Consider the following 19035-nt stretch of genomic DNA (forward strand, 5'->3'; position numbering starts at 1 on the left):
GGAAACAGGATAGAATCCATGTAGGCAGAGACCCAGCCAGGGAGGAGGGTGGCTGGGGGTTTTCCTTAGGGTGGGAATTTCAAGGGCCCCAACAACCCTCTCCTACAGCCTCTTCTTCCTCTATGATCACACTGTCCTCATGATGGCAGTAATGGTATCCACATTCTGGGAACGCTTTCTTCAATGCCAAGCCTGCCCCTCTACGGCAGAAGCTTCAGTGGCTTTATCCAAGGGCTGGACACTTCCTCTTCTACACCTACCCACCCAGCCCTGATGACACACGAGATGAGCCTCCCCACCCACCTGTTCACCTCCAACCTGCCCCAGGGATTTCTGGTTTCAGTTCTGCATATGAGGCCAGTCTAAGAGCATTCCAAGGGTAGACCTTCCAAAGTCATTTCCCATTCACAAGAAGCAACAGTATGGGTTCTGTTGACTGTTTGGGCCGTTGATTCTCTTTAAAAAATTGACAACCTTCTCCATCCTGAGAAATGGAGCTCTTCATAGCTAAACCACCTTCATGTTGTGAGGCTCATAAGGTGGATTTCAAATATGTGTAGTTCATTCGTTTTCTCTTTGTTTTCTCCTTGGTTCTGTAGGACCCTTCCCTGAATCACAAAGCCTACAGGGATGCATTCAAAAAGATGAAGCCTCCCAAAATCCCCTTCATGCCTCTCCTGCTCAAAGGTAAACCTTCTCTGCTATTCATGGGTGGCAATTCCATCTTTTCACTAGATCTGCAGCCTGGCAGAGAGGGGACCAGCTTGGAACTGGGAGGATCTGAGTCTGGTCTCTGGCATTTCCTGTCCAGGTGACCTGAACAAGTCACTTTCAGTGCCCAGAGAATCCCTTCCAGGCTAGAAATCACACATAAGGGCTGGACTTGGAGTGAGGGAAGAGCTGAATTTGAATTCAGGGTCTGATACCTACCAACTGTTTGCAGACAGGCAAGTCACTTGACCTCTTGAAACCTCAGTTTCCTCATCTGTAAAATGGGGATAATGTCAATGTCTTTAACTTGCACGTGGACCGAGAGGGCTGAGATTTTGGAAAACTAATTGTTTGCTCTTGGAAAAGAATAGTGGCCAACTGTCTTCTGATATGTCAAAATGCATTAATTGTCCTGGGAAGGAAATCGCCAGGTGTGAGCTTTTTTATAACTTACAGAGGGCAGCTAGGTGTTGCAGTGAGTAGACAGAGCACCATCCAGGCCTGGATTCAGGCAGACCTGAGTTCGGATCTGGCCTCAGACACTTACTAGTTGTGTGACCCTGAGCAAGTCACTTAAACCTGTTTGCCTCAGTTTCCTTATCTTGTAACATGAACTGGAGAAGGAAATGACAAGCCACTCGAGCATTTCTGCCAAGAAAAAGTCCCAACGAGTTGGACACAACTGAAAAATGACTGAACAGCAGCTAGAGAATGTGGGACTGGTAAGGTTTATGTTGTCTTGTGATTTGGCTCGTTTCTAAGATCTTAGGATCCAAGGAGGATATATTTGGGGTAGGAAAGGGGTTTAAAGTTCATTCTGTCCTTTCATTGTCCAGTTGAGTAAACCTCCAGTCATAGATGTAAAGGGGGGTACCCCAGGTTACACAGCAGGAAAGCAGCCAGACTAGCCCTTGGCACCAGAGAACTCTGCTTTGAAAGTCATCACTCTATGAGGCCACAGCCACCACAGAACGTGCTTCCATTAAAGCCTGGTGCACACTAGCATCTTCCATCAGGAAGCCCAAGAAGAAACACTAGAATAAAAGAAGCAACCCATGGTCACCTCCTCACTCTGAAGGTGCTGGCCATAATCTGCCAGCGCTTTCCCCATGTGTCTTTTTGGTTGTTTGGAGAAGCAATAGAGCGCATGGGAACATGGGGAAAAGACAAGCTTTCTGCTTGCTGAGGGAGGGTCCGTTTGAGGAGATATTTGTAGGTGCAGAGATGCCCGTGGGGGAGGGACAAGAGGAAGCCTGCGGATTTGGCTGTCCTTGGGGAGAGCGGCTCCAGTGGAGTGATAAGGTCGTACCCAGATTGCAGGGGGATGAGAAGTGAGTGGGTGGGAAGGAAGCACTCCCTCGCTCCCTAACTTTAGTAAGCTGGCAGCTCCTGCGGCTCTGGCCTTGGCACAGTCTCCTCAAGCCATCTTCCACACCCCTGCTACCTCTCGTTCATGTCCTCCCTCCCTGGGTCTGTCGGAGTGGCCTCCTGCCTCATCCCCCTGGCTCCACTCTGTCCCGTGCCCAGTTCTTCCTTCATGCTGCTGCCTGTGAATTCTTACCCATCTGCCTCCCAGTCATGGTGCCCCTCTGGTCAGACACTTTAAGTGGGTCCCATTACCTGGCATTCAAGGCCTTTCCCCATCTGGTTCTAGCTCACTTTTCCATTCCTTGCCCCACCGCATCCCCTTTTCTGCCCTTTCCTGCCTCCATACCTTTGTTCATGCCACCATCCCCATAATTAAAGTAGACTCTTCATCCCCCAACCTGCCAGTCTCTGCCCAGTAAAATTCTTTCCTTCCTTCAAGGACCAACTGAGATACACAACAACCCTGTTCTCTCCTGAAATTTCCCAGCAGAATCCCCTCCTTTGCCCTGGTCGCATCATGTCGTGGGTGTTTGTGGCCTGTGTTAGCTCACCTAATGGGGTCCCGTTGGTTGTCCTGTCTCCTTTTTCACTGACAACGGAGACTCCCTTCCCTACCTGAGCCTGAGGAGAGCTCAGGGAGCCCTAGGAGTAGGAGCTGACAGATTCCTACCAACACTGATTTAGGACCTTCATGACGTACAGAAGGCTAAGCTGTGTGAAATGGGTACAGGGCAGTACGGACATTTAGCCAAGCAGATCCCAGCATGTTCAAGGTAAAAAAAAATTTAAAAAAAGTTTTGTTGACCTGAAATGGAGCCGAGAAAGAGATGCCATCTGAGCCATTCAACCTCAAATCTCATTTTGCTAAAGTTCATTTGATTCTTCAAGTGTTTTATTTTTAAGCTCCCATCATTCAGGGTTATGATTTTTATTTACTAACCCAAAGGCAAGAACCATAGGCAGCCCTGCAGTCACTGAGCTTTCATGTGGACAAGAGGGGAGGGGGGGCAGAGAAGGAGTAGGAACGCATCTGGGAATGAAACAGATTTGAGTCTGAAAGGTTTTATTGGAAGCAATAAATAATTTTTAAAGTTACAAGAAAGCCCTTGACAGCCTCTTTTTAAACTCAACTCAAATGAAGCTCAGCTCCCCACTGCACATGTGGACCCTTTGAAAAACTAAGCTGGTTGGATTTCCATCCCCCCCCTCCAAATACTTAATAAAATTTGGTGTGTCACCCTTATATCTGAGCACGGATGCAATTTTCTGCTCCACTGGGTTTATCTATGCTTTGTCGTTGGCAGCAAAGCAGATTTCTAATTTTTCCCCCACAAATATCTGCCTTCATCTTAAAGGAATGAGCAGAGAGTGAATGTTCTATTTGGTTTTTAATTAGATGCCTTCTCTAGTTTTAAATCGGCATTTTGCGGTATTGTTCCTTTATCTTGATTTGTTTCTGTCAGTTTGACAACAAACCTGGGCAGGCACAAATCTTTGGTCCCAGTCCCCCTGCCCCCATTTGAGAGCTGCTAACACTGGCATCTAAAATAATTTAGAAAAGGACGACAGGTTAGCATGAAACGTGACACAGAATTTCTCATGCCTGCAGGGACGTCATTCAGTGAAAACAAGTATGGCCTGAAATTAAATCTTTCAATCAAAGTTGAAAACATTTTTTTTCTGGTGAGTTAGGCAGGATCCTTCCTCCCTCTCCCCGCTTCTCTCTTTCCCCTATTCTCTCTAATCCCTCTGTTCTTTTCTTTGTCTTCTCTGTTTCTGGGTCCGTGTTTCTTGAAATTTATCAACTGTAATTTGTAATTGGTGCCTAGTTCCTCGAGAATGTTTTTAATTAGGAAAGCATGCTCACTGGTTTGATGGAATTGGATTACTTGGGCTTATTGGAATGACTCTTTTGAGTGACAGCTTTCAATCAACAATCCTTCAACAAATGGTTTCTTATCTTTGGGGCTCTTACTTTGTCTAAACCTGGGATTTCATCCGTCTCCATGGTTCCCTGGTGAGCAAACTTCCTTTCCCAATATAGATCAACAATTCTCCAGCACTGTACAGTCTTAGAAAGTTGCCTGGGATGCAGACGAGTTCAATGACTGGCCTGTAGTTCCCAAACACTTGGACCGAAGAGGTCCAGTCGCTAACTGCTGCTCTCTGCTTGTTATGCATTCGATCATGTCTGACTCCCTGTGACCCTGTGGACACCAATACTGTCCATAGGTTCTTCTTGGCAAAGATACTGGAATGGTTTGCCAGTTCCTTCTCCATCATTTGACAGATGAGGAAACTGAGGCAAACAGGGTTAAGTGACTTGCCCAGGGTCACACAGCTAGTGTCTGAGGCCAGATTTGAACTCAAGTCTTTGTGACTTTAGGCCTAGCACTCTACCCACTGAGCCATCCAGCTGCTTTCTACTCTATGCTACCTTATATTATTTTAATTATTATCAATTATCCTCTTGTACTCATGATGTCTCATAGGCATCTCAAACTTAACATATCCAAAACAGAACTCATTATCCACCACACACACAGATACCCCAAATCCATCCCTCCTACAAAGTCCGCTATTTCGACTGAGAGAACCATTATACTTTCAATCCTCCACTTTTACTGGGAGGTAGGAATCATCTTAGGTTTTCCCCCTCATTCTTCATGTCACTGCTTCTAATCCCAATGACATCTCTCCCACCCAGACTCTACTCTTGCATGGTCTCCTCTCCAGGCCCTCATCACCTCTCATCTGGACCATTCCAATAGTTTCTTCTTTGCTATCCAGGCACCTTGTATCTTCTCCAATTCATTCTCTGCACACCTGCCAAACTAATATTTCTGAAATAACCACCTGCTCATATCACTCACTTCTAGTTAAAAAATCTTTAGGGTTGACTAATTTTTTTTAAAAAAATTATTGTCTGGCATTTAAAGCCCTCAATAGTATGGCCCTCACTTACCTTCCCAGTCTAATTTCATATTACTCATCTTCCTGGCACATTTTGCTGCCTACGAGAGGGGGGAGTGGTATACGCAGGAAGGATAATGGGGGACACGTTTTAATACTCTCTTTGACAAATACCAGTAGTTTTAATGCTAGGACATGGAATTCCCTTTGGCACATAAATACATATTTTGTGATAAGTCAAGTCCCTGGTTCACAGTGAGGTCTCAAAGCCTCAAAGCTGGGGTGGAAGACCCGTTGCAGAAAAGAGGGGCAAGGCAGATGGAAATGGTCATGTAGACAAAAACAGAAGGTCAGATCTGGAATCAAGAACTAGGTTTGCGCCCTGGCTCTTCCATTTACTTGGCAGAAGTGAATTCACCTTTTTGGACCTCAGTTTTCTCATCTGTAAGAAATGGGGATTAGACCAGACTATTTCTGAGGTCCCTCCTCACCTCTATCATCCTCTGAGCCTACGGGAGTACTGCCTACTCAAGCCAACAAGCCACAATGAAAGGAAACAGGTTATTCACAGAGAATCCTGTTTGTCTATAGAATGCCACCCAAGACAACGAGGCGATACAAATGCTTCTATAAATGCTGCTTTGTTTCAGTGTCTTTCATCCCTGGTGGGAGCTAGAACGGGTGAGTTCAGCAGAATGTAATGAGTAGACGGTATATATCTGACAGGCCATCCAGCAAGCGATGCCTTTATCCCAACACCACGTTTACAAGCCTCATTTTTGTGCATGGTGCTCTGCGCTCACTGGGAGAGAGAGGTAGACCTTTAGTCCTTGCCAAGGGTACAAAACGCCTCGCCTCAGCGCAGGGGCTGCTCCATTCTCAACAAAGAAAATAAGTTGCAACACAGTCCCAGTGTATTTTAAGAGATGCACTTTCATCTCCGTATGGAAGAGCGAGTCTGCTCCATTGTCTTGACCAGAAATTTCATAGTTCAGTCCTCTTATAAGATAAAGTTAGTAGAAATAATGATCTGGAAGAATCAGAGGAAACGGGTTCAAATCTGTCTCTTACACCTTATAACAACGTGACCCCTAGGCAAGCCACAACCTCTCTGAGCCTCAGTTTCCTCATCTATAAAATGGGAACAATAATAATAGCACCTAAGTCCCAGGGTTGCTGTGAGGATCAAATGAACTCTTGTGTGTAAGATGATTTGTAAGCCTAAACTCAGAAGCACAATACACAAGAGCTTGGATTTTAACTACTAAATAATTGTGACATCTAGATAAAATCCAACCACTAAATATCAATAGGAAGTATGTACTTATCCTGGTGGGATGGGTTTTTACTGATAGTGTTAGGTGGATACAAAGAGGTTGAATGACTTCACTCAAGAGTATTCCTTCACGGTTCAATGTTACTTTGGAAGGTCTGTAGTAGAGTGCCCCAAGGATCTGTGCTTTACTCTTTGGCATTCATTTTTTTTGGACAGATGCAGAAATTTGGATAAAAGCTTTGCAGACAATCCAAACAAAGCTGGATGGGGCAGCTAACCCCCTAGAATTCAAAAAGATCTTGATAGGCTAGATTTTTAAGCCAAATCTAATAAGAAAATATTTAATGGGGAGAAATATGAAGTCTTGGGCTTAGGTTTGTGAAATTAGATGGTACAGGATGAGGAAAAACTGTTAAAGTAGTTTATCTGAAAAAAAAATCTGGGGGCTTTAGCGGACCAAATGCTATCAGCAAGATGAAATGATGGCCAAGAAAGCTAATGAGACATTAGGCTGCTTTGAGAGGCATCACTTCTGGGAGTAAGAAGGTGATAGTCTAGCTGTCTTCTGCCTTAGTCAGGCACACACAGAGTTTGGTATAGTTCCATGTACCATATTTCATATTAATAAAGCAAGAGACTTTCTAGAGAAGTATCAGCACATTAGTGAAGAATTCGGAGCTACTGCCATGTGAAGGGGCAGTATGGGAAATGGGAGACGAGGTACAGGAAGTGGGACATTTAGCCTGGAGAAGAGAATGCTGACAGTGGGGAGCAGAACACGAGAGCCATCTTGAAATGTCTGCAGGGCTATCAGAAGGATTCAACTTGGCCGTTTTGGCTCCAGAGGGCAGGAGTAGGCACTATGAGAGGCCTTTCAAAGGGGGATGGAGGAGAGGGGCTTGCCCCTGCATAGCAGCCTTCCAGTAAAGCCTGGGCATCCACTCACTGGCTGTGTTGTGTGTTCAGCTGCATCTTGGACCAGAGGCCCTCTGAGGTTCCCTCCAGCTTGGACTCTCAGGGCCACTGATGCACAATATGTCCTCTACTTTCCAGCCCAAAAGATCCATTTGCCATTCTGTGTATCCAGCCTTATTATGCTTTATACCCTTTCCAAAATCCTATTGGCTTTCTTGCTGTTTCCCACACGTGCCGTCCCATCACAGTCCTTGTGCCCAAGGGGGTCAGGCTGTGCCCCATTCCTGGAATTCACTTCCCTCTCCATTCTATCTCTGATCATCTCTAGCTTCTTGCAAAGCTCAGTTCAGACACCTCCAACTCTACAACGACAACAGCAGTAATGGTGATGATGATAGTGAAGAAAGCTAATGTTGATATAGTGCTTACTATGTGCCAAGCACTGTGCTAAGCACTTTACAATTATTAGCTCATTTGATCCCCCAACAACCCTTTCAGGTAGGTGCTATTATTATCTCCATTTTACAGATGAGGAAACTGAGGCAAAAAGAGCTTAAGTGACTTGCCCAGGGTCACACAGCTAGTAAGTGTCTGAGGCCAGATTTGAACGTAGGTCTTCCTGACTCCAGGCACTTAGCTGCCCTGATAGATGACAGATATCCTGGTCATTCCCCATTGATAGTGCCCTCACTCCACTCATCTTTGTAGGTGTTGCATCTCCCCAGCAGAATGGAAGTTTCTTGAGGGCAGGCATTGTTTTGTTTCTATCTTTGTGTCCCTAGTACATGTTGTCATTGTTCAGGTATTCATTTGTGTCCAATTCTTCATGACGTTTGGACCATAGCATGCCAATGTTGTCCATGGGGTTTTCTTGGCAAAGATAATAAGGTGGTTTTCCATTTCTTTCTCTAGTGAATTAAGGCAAACAGAGGTTAAGTGACTTGCCCAGGGTCACACAGCTAGTAACTATTTGAGGCTGGATTTGAACTCATCTTCCTAACTCTACGCCACCACTCTGTGCACCATGGCACCACCTAGCAGGCATTTGATAAATCTTTGTTGAATTAAAACACAGCATTACCTCAATTCCCAGACTAAATAGAATGTTACACACATGCTCCTTAAATGTTGAACATTTCTAACATGTATTTTCCTATGCCAAGCTTTCTAGTACTTTCTCCCTTCTAATATTGTCTGTTTGTACTTTTCTTTTGAATTTCAGATGTGACATTCATCCATGAAGGAAATAAAACTTTCTTGGATAACCTTGTCAATTTTGAAAAGCTGGTAGGTAAATACCAAAAACAACATCAAAAATCCTTCCTACTTGGAGGTCAGCATCTGCTTTCCTTCTCACTTTCCTTGCTAGGCTCCTGGACTCAGGCTGTGTGATTGCTTTTCATTTGGTGCCTGGTGACTGAACCTGGACCCCAGACTTTCTATGCTGCCCGTAAAGTGTCATTCAGTTAAAAACACATTCAGCAGCAGACCTAGCCATAAGAGCTAACATTAGGGTGGCTTTTGATTTGCAAAAATGGGATTGATGTGGTTTAGCTTTGGTATTATTGAGCTAGAAATGAAATGGTAAATCCTTGGGGGGATGGGATGGAAAATGTACACTTTCACTGCTTCATGAACATCCCTTCCCCTCCCCCCAAAAATCCCCTAACAACTGAACTGATCCTTCGAGCATTTGTGTAGCTCCCTACAAAGGAGGCTTATGTCAGCTTCTGGGGAGGATGATCATCCTCTGCCTGACTGTTAGGGCACGACCTGGGGGAAGGGAGGAAATGAGAACCTCTCTTGGTCTTCTGCTTCTTTCTCAGGGAAGGCTAAGGAGCTTTCTATTCATTCATTCTTCATTCTGTTCACATTTGTTAAGCACCTACTATGCGTAAGACACCAGAGCTATAACTTAGAATTTTGGCACCTAGGCCTAATCAGCACTCTCCTGTGATGTGATTCAAGATTAATCTTCCAGACTAATTATTAAGGTTCATCCCTAGTTTCTCAAAACAAATTAGGAAAAAGCCCAGTCTATTTAGTGAATGCATTCTCTGAATTCCCCAAGTGACCAGTCGTCAGTGAGGCACTCACTGTGTGAAGGAGGGTCCAGGCCTCCAGACAGTGTAATAGACAAGAGCCAACATGACGGAGTGGAGTGAACACTGGCCTGGAATCAGGACGATGTGGCTTCAAACCCTGCCTCAGACACTTGTAGTGGTGGGAGCCTGGGCAAATCTGGGCTAAGTAATGGGAATTCTGAGGATTTTCTCAGGATCAAAGTCTCCAAGATACATAGTCTTTTTTCCCTTAGGAACAGGCCAAGACTCTCAAAAACTCTTTTCTTGGTTTCTGGAGAGAAGAAAGGGAAATTTGGTATGAAATGCCTTTATACCATTTGCCTTATAGGGTAACGTGCATCACAACTCTCATTTCTGAACAGCAGGGATTATTAGTGAGGGACCCTCCGGGGGTCTGTGAACTTAAATGGGAAAAAAAGACATCTTGATTTTCAATAACCTCTAACTGAAATTTAGCATTTCCTTCAGCTAAAAATATAATTCAGAGAAGGGGCCCATAGGCTTCCCCTGGTGAGCGAAGGCATCCGAAACACAAAAAAGACTATGAATCCCTGGAGTTTTGGAGGTTCTCTTTAGTCTTTCCTCACAACCTCTAAGGAATGTAACACACTTAGTATGGTTTTGTGGGGTCCAGACATTCTTGGGGAGCTCCCACGATGGAAACTCCCTCCTCTGATGTAGATCAGCCACTCACCTATAACTTAGGGTCTTAGAGAGTTTCCCACAGTCACATAGCCAGTGTGTGTCAGAGGACTCAAGTCCTTCTGACTCCAGGCCCACCCCTCTATCCCATAACTACACTGCTTCTCTCTAATTACTATTATCTCCATTTTATAAATGAGGAAACTGAAGCCAAGAGGGTTAGGTAACTTACCCATAGTCCCACAGCTAATATACAGTGGAGGCGGGGCTTAAACCTCAGTTTTCCTGACTTGAGGGCCCACCCCTTTTTCTACCACAGGGCCCCTTGGTAATTGTCCCCATTTTACAAATGAGTAAACTGAGGCTTTGAGTGGATGACTGACTTGCCCATAGTAAGCATCAAAGCCTAGATTCAAAGCCACGCCCAGCTCTCTTTCCACTTGGCTGAATACCTCCCAATGTTTGTACACAAACAGTCTCTGGTTTTTTGTTTATGTGTTTATTTATCACAAAGCCTCTCTGCAAACCATGTCATAAAACAAATATATTTTCCCAGTGGCATAATGCGATAATTAGGCATCACATTAGTAACCCAGCCTTTGCCTCAGCTAAATCATAGGTACAATCAACAGGGTGTCATAAAAACCAGGCTACAAAGAGGTATGTGATGCTGGGGTCATTTAAAACACAAAATTTTTCTTCAATTCTTTCAAATGGGTGAGTGTCAGGCCTGTGTATGGGCTCCTAGTGCCTTCTAAGGGGCATGGAAAAACACTTTCAAACACTAAGGTAAATTTACCTTAGCCGGTGCAAGTAGGCTGTTACCCAGGAGAGGAGCTTACGAGTTCTAAAGCGAATGTTCAACATTTTACAATAGTTGTGCCTGCCTTCGATTTCAGAAAGGTTTTGAGAAGTTGATTTGTTTAGATCAGGTTTCCAAAAAATAAAAATATTTTAGAAACAGCTATCCCAATGAGTTTGAAAAGATACTTTGTCCCTCTTAATAAATCTCCATGTGACAAGCAAAGACTTTCAAAATCCTTCTCTCTAGCTTGCCTTCTTCTCTCCTCTTCCTTTTCTTCATCCTCCTTTTCCTTCCAATCATCTCTCTTCTCCTTCTCTTCTTTCCCCTTCATGAAATGATGATTCCCTGACTCAGGAAGCAGAGACAAACTGTTTGAATGCCCATTCCTTACTGAGGTTTATGTGAGCATTTCTCTCACTAACTCAAACTCCTTTCTCATTGGGCATAAATCACCCTCCATTATAGTCATTACTGCCATGAGTAGAGGACAATGGGCAGGAATTTCAAAATTATGTGCGACTTTAACTTCAAAGGGACCTACCTTCAGACAGTATTTTAAGGCCATGACAGTTCTCAGCAGGCCACAGCATCTTGAGCTAGCCTCCTTCCCAAAAGAAAGACAGAAAGGATCTTCACAATTGAATTTATTAGTGCTTCCTTTCCAGTTCTGACTTTTAGCTCCAGCTTGAAGGTAACATACACACCCATAATTCTGCAGCTCCTTTCTAATGCTGCCTAGCAGATCATTTGGGGGAGGGAGGCAGCCAGAATCACAGAAGCCAGCAGCTGAATTCAAATGCCTCACAGGTCTCAGGATTGGCCAGCTAGTCTTCCGTTTGCTCCTGTGGTCCAGCTACTCCATTCTGTTCTTGTGACACTGTTGTGTCAGTATCCCTTACCTCCCAAACTAGAGCCAAACTGAAATTTCCTCTTGTTAGACAATGAAGGTGGAACAAAGCTTTCTTTTGCCATTTCTTTCTCATTCTCCAATATTCAAAGCATCATCTTTCCTCATATCTTCTCTTTCTCTGCCCTCCTCCTTGAGGAAACCTCAAGATATCAATCTGGATTCAGATTTCAGCACCTCAGACAGTGCCATGCCATAGGGTAGTCCAAGATATTCATCACCCTGGCGCCATAGCTGAAGAAAAGAGGAAACCTTGCATGGGAAAACCAGTCAGTTGAAGGAAGGAAACTGAATCATATACTTACAGATAAGAGTCAGGTCCAGCTTCCTTTAGAAGCCTAGTAAGCTACAGCCGGTGTCTCCTTCCACATGACCTTCCGTGATTGAGGAATAAGAAATGAACAATTACTTGGACCATTGGAATAATTAAAACAATGAAAATAATGACTGCCATCTTCCCCACCCCCATTAACCAATTCTGCTCCTTAGCAGTGAGAATCAGACCCCAGAATAGGCTTTCCCCTTTTTGTTTCCTCAACCTTTTAAAGGATGAAATAGCCAGTAAGACAAGTGAAGAAACAATTTCCTATTCTGCTTTTGTCAGAAAGAAAGTGCTCCAGAGCATGTATGTCTGAGTGATGAAAGTTGTCTGTCACTACTATGTCATGCCTACTCATCTACTTCTCCTTTCTGTCCAGGTGGTCTGTAGCACACTCTGTTTACAGTCTTGTTTCTCTTTATCTCCACTGCTCTTTACCCAAATGCTTTCTCTTATGCTATATTTTCCCCTGTGTTTCCTAGATTTCTACACATGATTATATCTTGATAATATAAACTACTTCTTGCTCCCCTGGCCATGCACTTTTTACCCTTTTTTGTTTCTTTTGAATTAGTTATCATTTCCAAACCCCATTACAATTATGAGTCTCAGAGCATTGCCTCACTGAAACTTAGGAGGTTAAATTTGCCTCCTTGCATATAGATCTCTAGTTTGTCTTTCTTGTCAGCTAACTGGTACTACTGGTATTTTGATTCCTGGTTCCTTTCTCCGAATTTGTCCCTTGTGATCTTCTGGACATCTCAGCTACTACTCTTCCTGCTGTCGTGGCTGCTATACTTGGGTCCATGGGCATAAACCCAACATAGTTTTGTCCTTCCTCCTGCCTTTTCAGAAAGGCCTTTGAATTGACAGTCTGCTATATCCACTTGGTGGTTACTGTACTTGGTATATTGATGATGAAACCAAAATAAAAGAAAAACCTGAGGAAAAAAACAAAAGTTTTGGTCAATTAGGGAGGTGACGTTGGCTGGACAAGGAAATAGGGACCACTAGTCTCCTAAGAAGGGTAACGTGAAGAAAGCGGCACTGAAATTTTTCTGGTAACTCTGTGCTGGCTGGATGGTAGTGGAGGGAGATATTTTCCAAAGCTTTTCAGCACTGAGATCCCAGAATTCTCTAACTCTGAGGGAAGGTTGGTTGGCTAGCCAGAACATTGTTCCCAGGGCAGAAGGATGTGGCTTGGCTTGGCTTAGCCTCCCCTTGTCGTTCTGGCTCTCTGTACCTCTCTCCCTCCCACCAGTAAAACTTTAGCTCCTGGATACCAGGGACTGGGTGTTTGGGGTTGATTCTGGTTCTGTTTCTTTCTCCCTGGTGCCAGCCCAGGGCCAGACATGTAGCCAGTGCTTTCTGGATTAGGTCGAGTATCTGGACCTTCGTTCACATAATTTTTCTTTGTTTCCTCAGCACATGATTGCAGATACCGTCCGATCCCTGAGACACTGCCGGAATAACCAGTTTGGTGAGTGATCCCAGTCTTACCTGGCAGTATAAGCAGTCTGTTGCCTGGGGTTCTGTGTGGTGGGCATGACATGTGTATCTGGTGATGATGTGGAACTTGGTTCCCTTCAGACATTGTGAAGTAGAAAGAGGGGACAGGGCAGTAGCCCATGTCTATATCTCCTTTTCCTTCTGCCCTTTTCTTATTCTTCCTGGATAGTCTGTTCTAATCAATGAAAGTATGTCCAGACCCAGATTATGGGATGCAGGTGGATTGGCAACCCCCTGTGCTTGGATGCCGGTGGATCGGCAGCCCATCAGTACACAAGGCAAGGCAAGCACCGAACAGAGCCATTCCACTGGGCCCAGAATTAAGGAAGGCAAAGTGAATGGGCTGGATTACATTGGATACACCTCCAGTGAATAATCTCAATTTATACTCTAACTCAAAACCCCGTGGGTTTTTTTTTAATATCAGTTTTCCTTCTAATGCTATATGAGATTCAAAGAACAGTGTGATCTCCCCAGAATACAATTTGCAAGTGACTCCAAGGATACTGGAGAGATAAATGAGATAGGGGTGGGTGAACATATCAGCAACAACTTATATGCAAAAAAGGGCAGAAAAGCATCCTCAGAGCCATACATGATTAGAAAAGGAGATGGCACTGTCAAGTAGCAAACATGTGGGTGCCAGATGGACAGCTTGGGGAGGGCATTGGTACCCACTGAGAGAGGCAGGCCACCAGCCAACCACTCAGGCAGTCAACAAGCACTTATTAAGTGATTCCTATGTACCAGGCACTGTGCTAAATGCATCCTGGGGAGACCCTTTAAGGAGCATTTACAGATAGCCGTGACCAAGAAAATCTGAGAAGAAGAACGGGTGGAGGGTGCTGTTGGAATAAGTGTGCCCATGGATGGGATTATGGGCCCGTTGATATTCCGAATGGGTCAATGAGAGAAGGTGCCATGGGTTGTAACTGTAGTGTAGGAGCTTAGATTCCCATGAGGAAGCTGATTGAAAAGCAACAAAAAAAGCAGAACGTTGAGCCTTCTCTCATAGGAGCAGATTTTTTTCTGGGCTGCCCTCCCTCCTTATATGTGCCTTCTAAAATACTTTGCTTCCCTCAGAACTAAGCTTAGAAATCCTGACAGAGAGGGTGGTGTAATAGAGTGAGTGCTGGGCTTGGAGATAGGAAAGCCTGCGATTGAATCCCCACCCCCTCAGATACTTCACAGCAGTGTGGCCTGGGTCCTTTTGGCATAGATAGATAGATAGATAGATAGATAGATAGATAGATAGATAGACAGATCAACGGATAGACAGACATATACATACATGTGTGTACATGTGCATATGTATATATAATATATGTGTGTGTTTATGTTAACTTAAGTTCTCTGAACCTCAGTTTCCTCATGTACAAAATATGAGGATTATATTAGATCACGGGGTTTTAACCTTTTTTGTGTCCTGGACCTCTTTGGCCATCTGGTGAAACCCATGGACCTTTCTGAAGATCATGGTTTTAAAATACTTAAAATAAAATACATAGGATTACTAAGGAAGCCAATTATATTGAAATACAGGTATCAAAATATTTTTTTTTAAAAACCTAAGGATACAGACCCCATTTTAAGAAGCCCTGCTTAGATCACATCACATCTATTCCATCTCTAATCCTATTGCGATTATTTACGTATGTATTGTGTGTGTGTGTGTTTGTTTGTGTGTGTGTGTGTGTGTGTTTTAAATAGAACATCTACACTGTGCCAGATAATGTGCTAGGTACTTGGGGATTCAAACACCAAACTAAAATAATAGCCCCCCTCAAAGAGCTAACATTAGCATTCAGAATATCAAATTTGGTTTTGTGGTAATTATTGCCATTATAATTCCATGTTTTTCACCAGCATTTTATCAGACAATCGAGTGGCCTGGATTACATGAATGTAATCGCCACGGTAACGCTTGGTTCTACTCTGAAATTGACATTTTAGAAGCAGCTCATGCAAATATTCCCAAAGGAACAGCTCCCCCGCCCCCAGCTAAATTCATATGGATGTGAAGCAAATTTACTGAATATTTATTAGAGTATGATAGGCAGGCTTCTTTTCTATTAGGCTTAGTTATTTAGTCTTTAACAACAGGGATTGGTTTTTCTCTTTGGCTATTTGAGTCTGACTAAGGGGACTGTGGAAAAAAAAGGCAGAAGGAAATTAAACATGATCCATGGTTGGCCAGAAGCCCCCCTTTATAAATGAAGCATACCAGCCTCAGATGTCTCCAAGGGTTAGAAAATAATAATGAAATTCTCTTTTTAGCATCGCATTTTCTTCCTTTGAGTCTATGGAGAAAATCACCAAACTCTACCCAGACGTTTGCTTCATTTCGACAGTAATTTCACTATTTGTTATTGTCAAAACAAGAGGGACTGTGAATCATTTTCATTCTGTATTTTAGTCCTTTTTGTTGCTGTTTCCATGAAGTTTTGTTTCCAACAAAGACAAGAATTAGAAGTCATTTGTGAACTCCAAGCCCCAAATTGTCTGCTCCCCAATATTACCCTTACAACACTCCTTTCTTTAAATGGGGGTATTTATACCAACAGAATGGAACTAGCATTAAAAAATAATAATAATTCCCAGGAACCAGCTGGCAAAAAGCCTCACACAGATAGCTGATACTGGCTTTCCTTTTCTGGAAGGGCAAAACTCAGGCCTCGGGCCGAGCTTCTCTCTCTCTCACTAAATTCCCTCTTCTTCACTGTCAGTCTTAGGGAAAAGCTAGGATGCTAGACCAGCACCATGGACATTTCCGTGCTATATAACTAGATAACGTGTGTGTGTATGCACAAATATACATGTATTAACATATAATTGTATATAATACAATTATATTCTAGTTTCTATAATATGTATGATCACTACATGATATATATAATAATGGGATGACATATATTTATATGTTAAGGCATACGTATGTGGGCAGCTAGGTGGCAGAGTGGATAGAGCACTGATCCTGAGTTCAAATCTGGCCTCAGACACTTGGTAGTTGTGTGACCCTGGGCAAGTCCCTTAGCCTTGTTTGCCTCAATTTCCTCATGTGTAAAATGAACTGGAGCAGGAAATGGCAAACCACGCCAGTATTTTTGCCAAGAAAATCCCAAATAAGGACACAAAGAGTCAGACATAGTTAACTGACTGAACAACAACAACAAATATATGTGTATAGGCACGTCATGCCATTATTCTTTTGGCCCCAGTTTTTGATCTGTAAAATGAAGTGACTGGACTGATCTCTAGGGTTCTAGTTTGCAATACAAGATTCAATGAGGCTTTGTTCAATGTTAAAATGATTTATATACAGCTCTTCCTCACTTCATACACACACACACGTATGTGTGTGTGTGTATATATATATATATATACACATATAAAATATACGTATATAAAATCTTGCACAAAGTAGCTATTTAAGAAATAAACTGTATGCACATAAACCTGTATGTAGATGATCATGGAAGATCCAAGGGGGTCCAAGTCTGGAGTCCAGGGCCCTTTCCTCTGTATAGCACCTTTACTCGTCTTTCCCCTCATCCCCTGCCTTGAACATCTTTGGCTTTTGCCCAGCAAGCTGACTCCAAAGAACCAAGGAAGGAAAGATTCCTCTCTAAGCTGTCAGCAGTCCCCCATTTAGAGAGAGATGATCTTTCTGATGATTGAGGTCACACTTGCCAGCAAATAGCATAGCTAAGAGAGACAGTCCAGGGCTGGGAAGCAGGAAGACCTGAGTTCATATCCTGGCTTAGACACTTACTGTCTTGTGACCCTGGGTAAGTCATTTCCTCTCATCTGCCTCAATTTCCTCATATGTAAAATGAGAGGATTGATTGATCTGTAAAATCTGTGAGCCTGTAATTGAAGCTTTTGCCATCACCCAGAAAGGATTCCAAAGCTCTTAGGCTGCTAATCTCTGTTTCTTTTCCTTCCCCCACCCCTTTCTCTGAGATTAGGAGGTGAAGTGTCTCCAAAAGAACACCAGGAGCTCAGATCCTACGTGCACCACCTGCATGTCATTGACAACCAGCAGGTGCTGTTTGAACTTTCCCACCGGATTGAGCCAAGGGCGTGAGCGCATACTCACGCTGTGGCAGCCTGGCGGGCGGACCCTGGGGACAGCAGCACTTTGGATTAAGGGAATGTCGATGCTGAGCATGTGGCTTTCCTCCTGAAAATGGATTTGCTGAGTTTTATCAGTCACTCCCTAGACGCCTGTGGGAAGGTCAGACAGCTTGAGAAGGAGCTGGTGCCAGCCTTCAGAGAGGAGAGAGGCACCGGGGCTCTTCCTGGCGAGCTGGAGCTGGGGTGGAAGAGGAAACAGCACCTGGAATTGGAGCCGGAGTTCCTTATGACAGTATCACTGGTCCAATAGCTTTTCACTTTCATTTGTGTGCCAGTGTTAAAATAATCTTATGCCATGCCATGTCATTTCCTGTTAGGACAAAACATTTCAACCAGAAAGCACAGAATGTGAGGAGGGATGGAAATTTCCCAGACACCTTGGAATGCACTTCTCAGTGGGTCCCACCACATTACTTGAGAGGCAGCCTGGTGTCATAGCTAGAGGTCTGGCCTCAGAATCAGGAAGACCTGTGTTCGAGTACCATCACTGACACATCCTAGCTGTGTGACCCTGGGCAAATCCCTTCCCCTCACAAGGCCCCTGGTTAAGACTAGAATTTACAGAGCAGATGGGAATCTGTGTTGGTGCCTGAAGTTCCTACACTGGTCCAGTCCAGCAAAATTGCTTTTTTTCCAAGATCTTGAAAAAAAAAAAGTCACATCATTTGCCCCCTTTCTGACTCAGCGGTGGTTTCTCCATGGGAATCGCAATGAAACCATGCATGTGTGTGTACACATAAATGTTAAGGGAAACCTGGGAAGAGTACTCCCCATTATGCCTGCTTACATTCTGAAGCTTGCAATTTTCCGACACCCACTTTTAAAAAAACATGATCATTTAAAGATCCACACTTAGGGATGAAATTATTTTCTGCACAGCTGGCTAATTTAATGAAAATTATTTGGACCAATTAGGCAAATTATGCCAAATTGCATCTCCCATAAGGGCAGCATTGTTAATGATTGCCTTTTAAAAAAAACCTGCACTCAGTATAATTTCTGAGGATTTTTTTTTTCCACACTAAATGAAAGACGTCCCACTCCTGTGTATGCTCTTGTAAGGTCTTTGAAAGACACCAGTTCTTGTCATTTACACTCTTTAGGACCTGGGAGTAATTTCCTTGCCTGAAAAATGAGACATTACTGCTCCCTCCCAGAACAGTAGAGGGCAAATGAGAGAGAAGACAGATAAAAGGTGAGGTCTTCTCCACATGAGGGTTGCTATGATTTCAGTGCATGAAAACAAGTTTGGATTTAGGGTGAAATAAACATGCCCCCTCATGTTTAGTTTAATTGTCATAGCTTCCCCAAAATATTGAAAACATATGGGACCTCCAAATGGGAAAGGCCACTGAGGACCCCATTTGGCCCAATCTCCTGATCTAAGCAGAAATTCTCTCTTTCTCTCTCTCTCTCTCTCTCTCTCTCTCTCTCTCTCTCTCTCTCTCT

At 43.7% G+C, this 19035-nt stretch overlaps 1 protein-coding gene across 1 annotated transcript in view; it reads left to right on the forward strand.

The window, feature by feature from the left end:
* Nucleotides 1-18291, forward strand: part of LOC114050427 (rap guanine nucleotide exchange factor 5-like) — a 235505-nt gene extending 217214 nt beyond the window's left edge. The window contains exons 23-26 of the mRNA XM_027872091.1: nucleotides 600-687; nucleotides 8406-8470; nucleotides 13366-13420; nucleotides 17418-18291. Of these exons, the coding sequence (XP_027727892.1) occupies nucleotides 600-687; nucleotides 8406-8470; nucleotides 13366-13420; nucleotides 17418-17536 (327 nt within the window). The 3' untranslated portion in view covers nucleotides 17537-18291. The remainder of the gene's footprint in view (nucleotides 1-599; nucleotides 688-8405; nucleotides 8471-13365; nucleotides 13421-17417) is intronic.
* Nucleotides 18292-19035: the final 744 nt, after the last annotated feature.

This window comes from Vombatus ursinus, unplaced genomic scaffold (genome assembly GCF_900497805.2).
Source record: "Vombatus ursinus unplaced genomic scaffold, bare-nosed wombat genome assembly UNPS02014799.1, whole genome shotgun sequence".
Classification (NCBI taxonomy): domain Eukaryota; kingdom Metazoa; phylum Chordata; class Mammalia; order Diprotodontia; family Vombatidae; genus Vombatus; species Vombatus ursinus.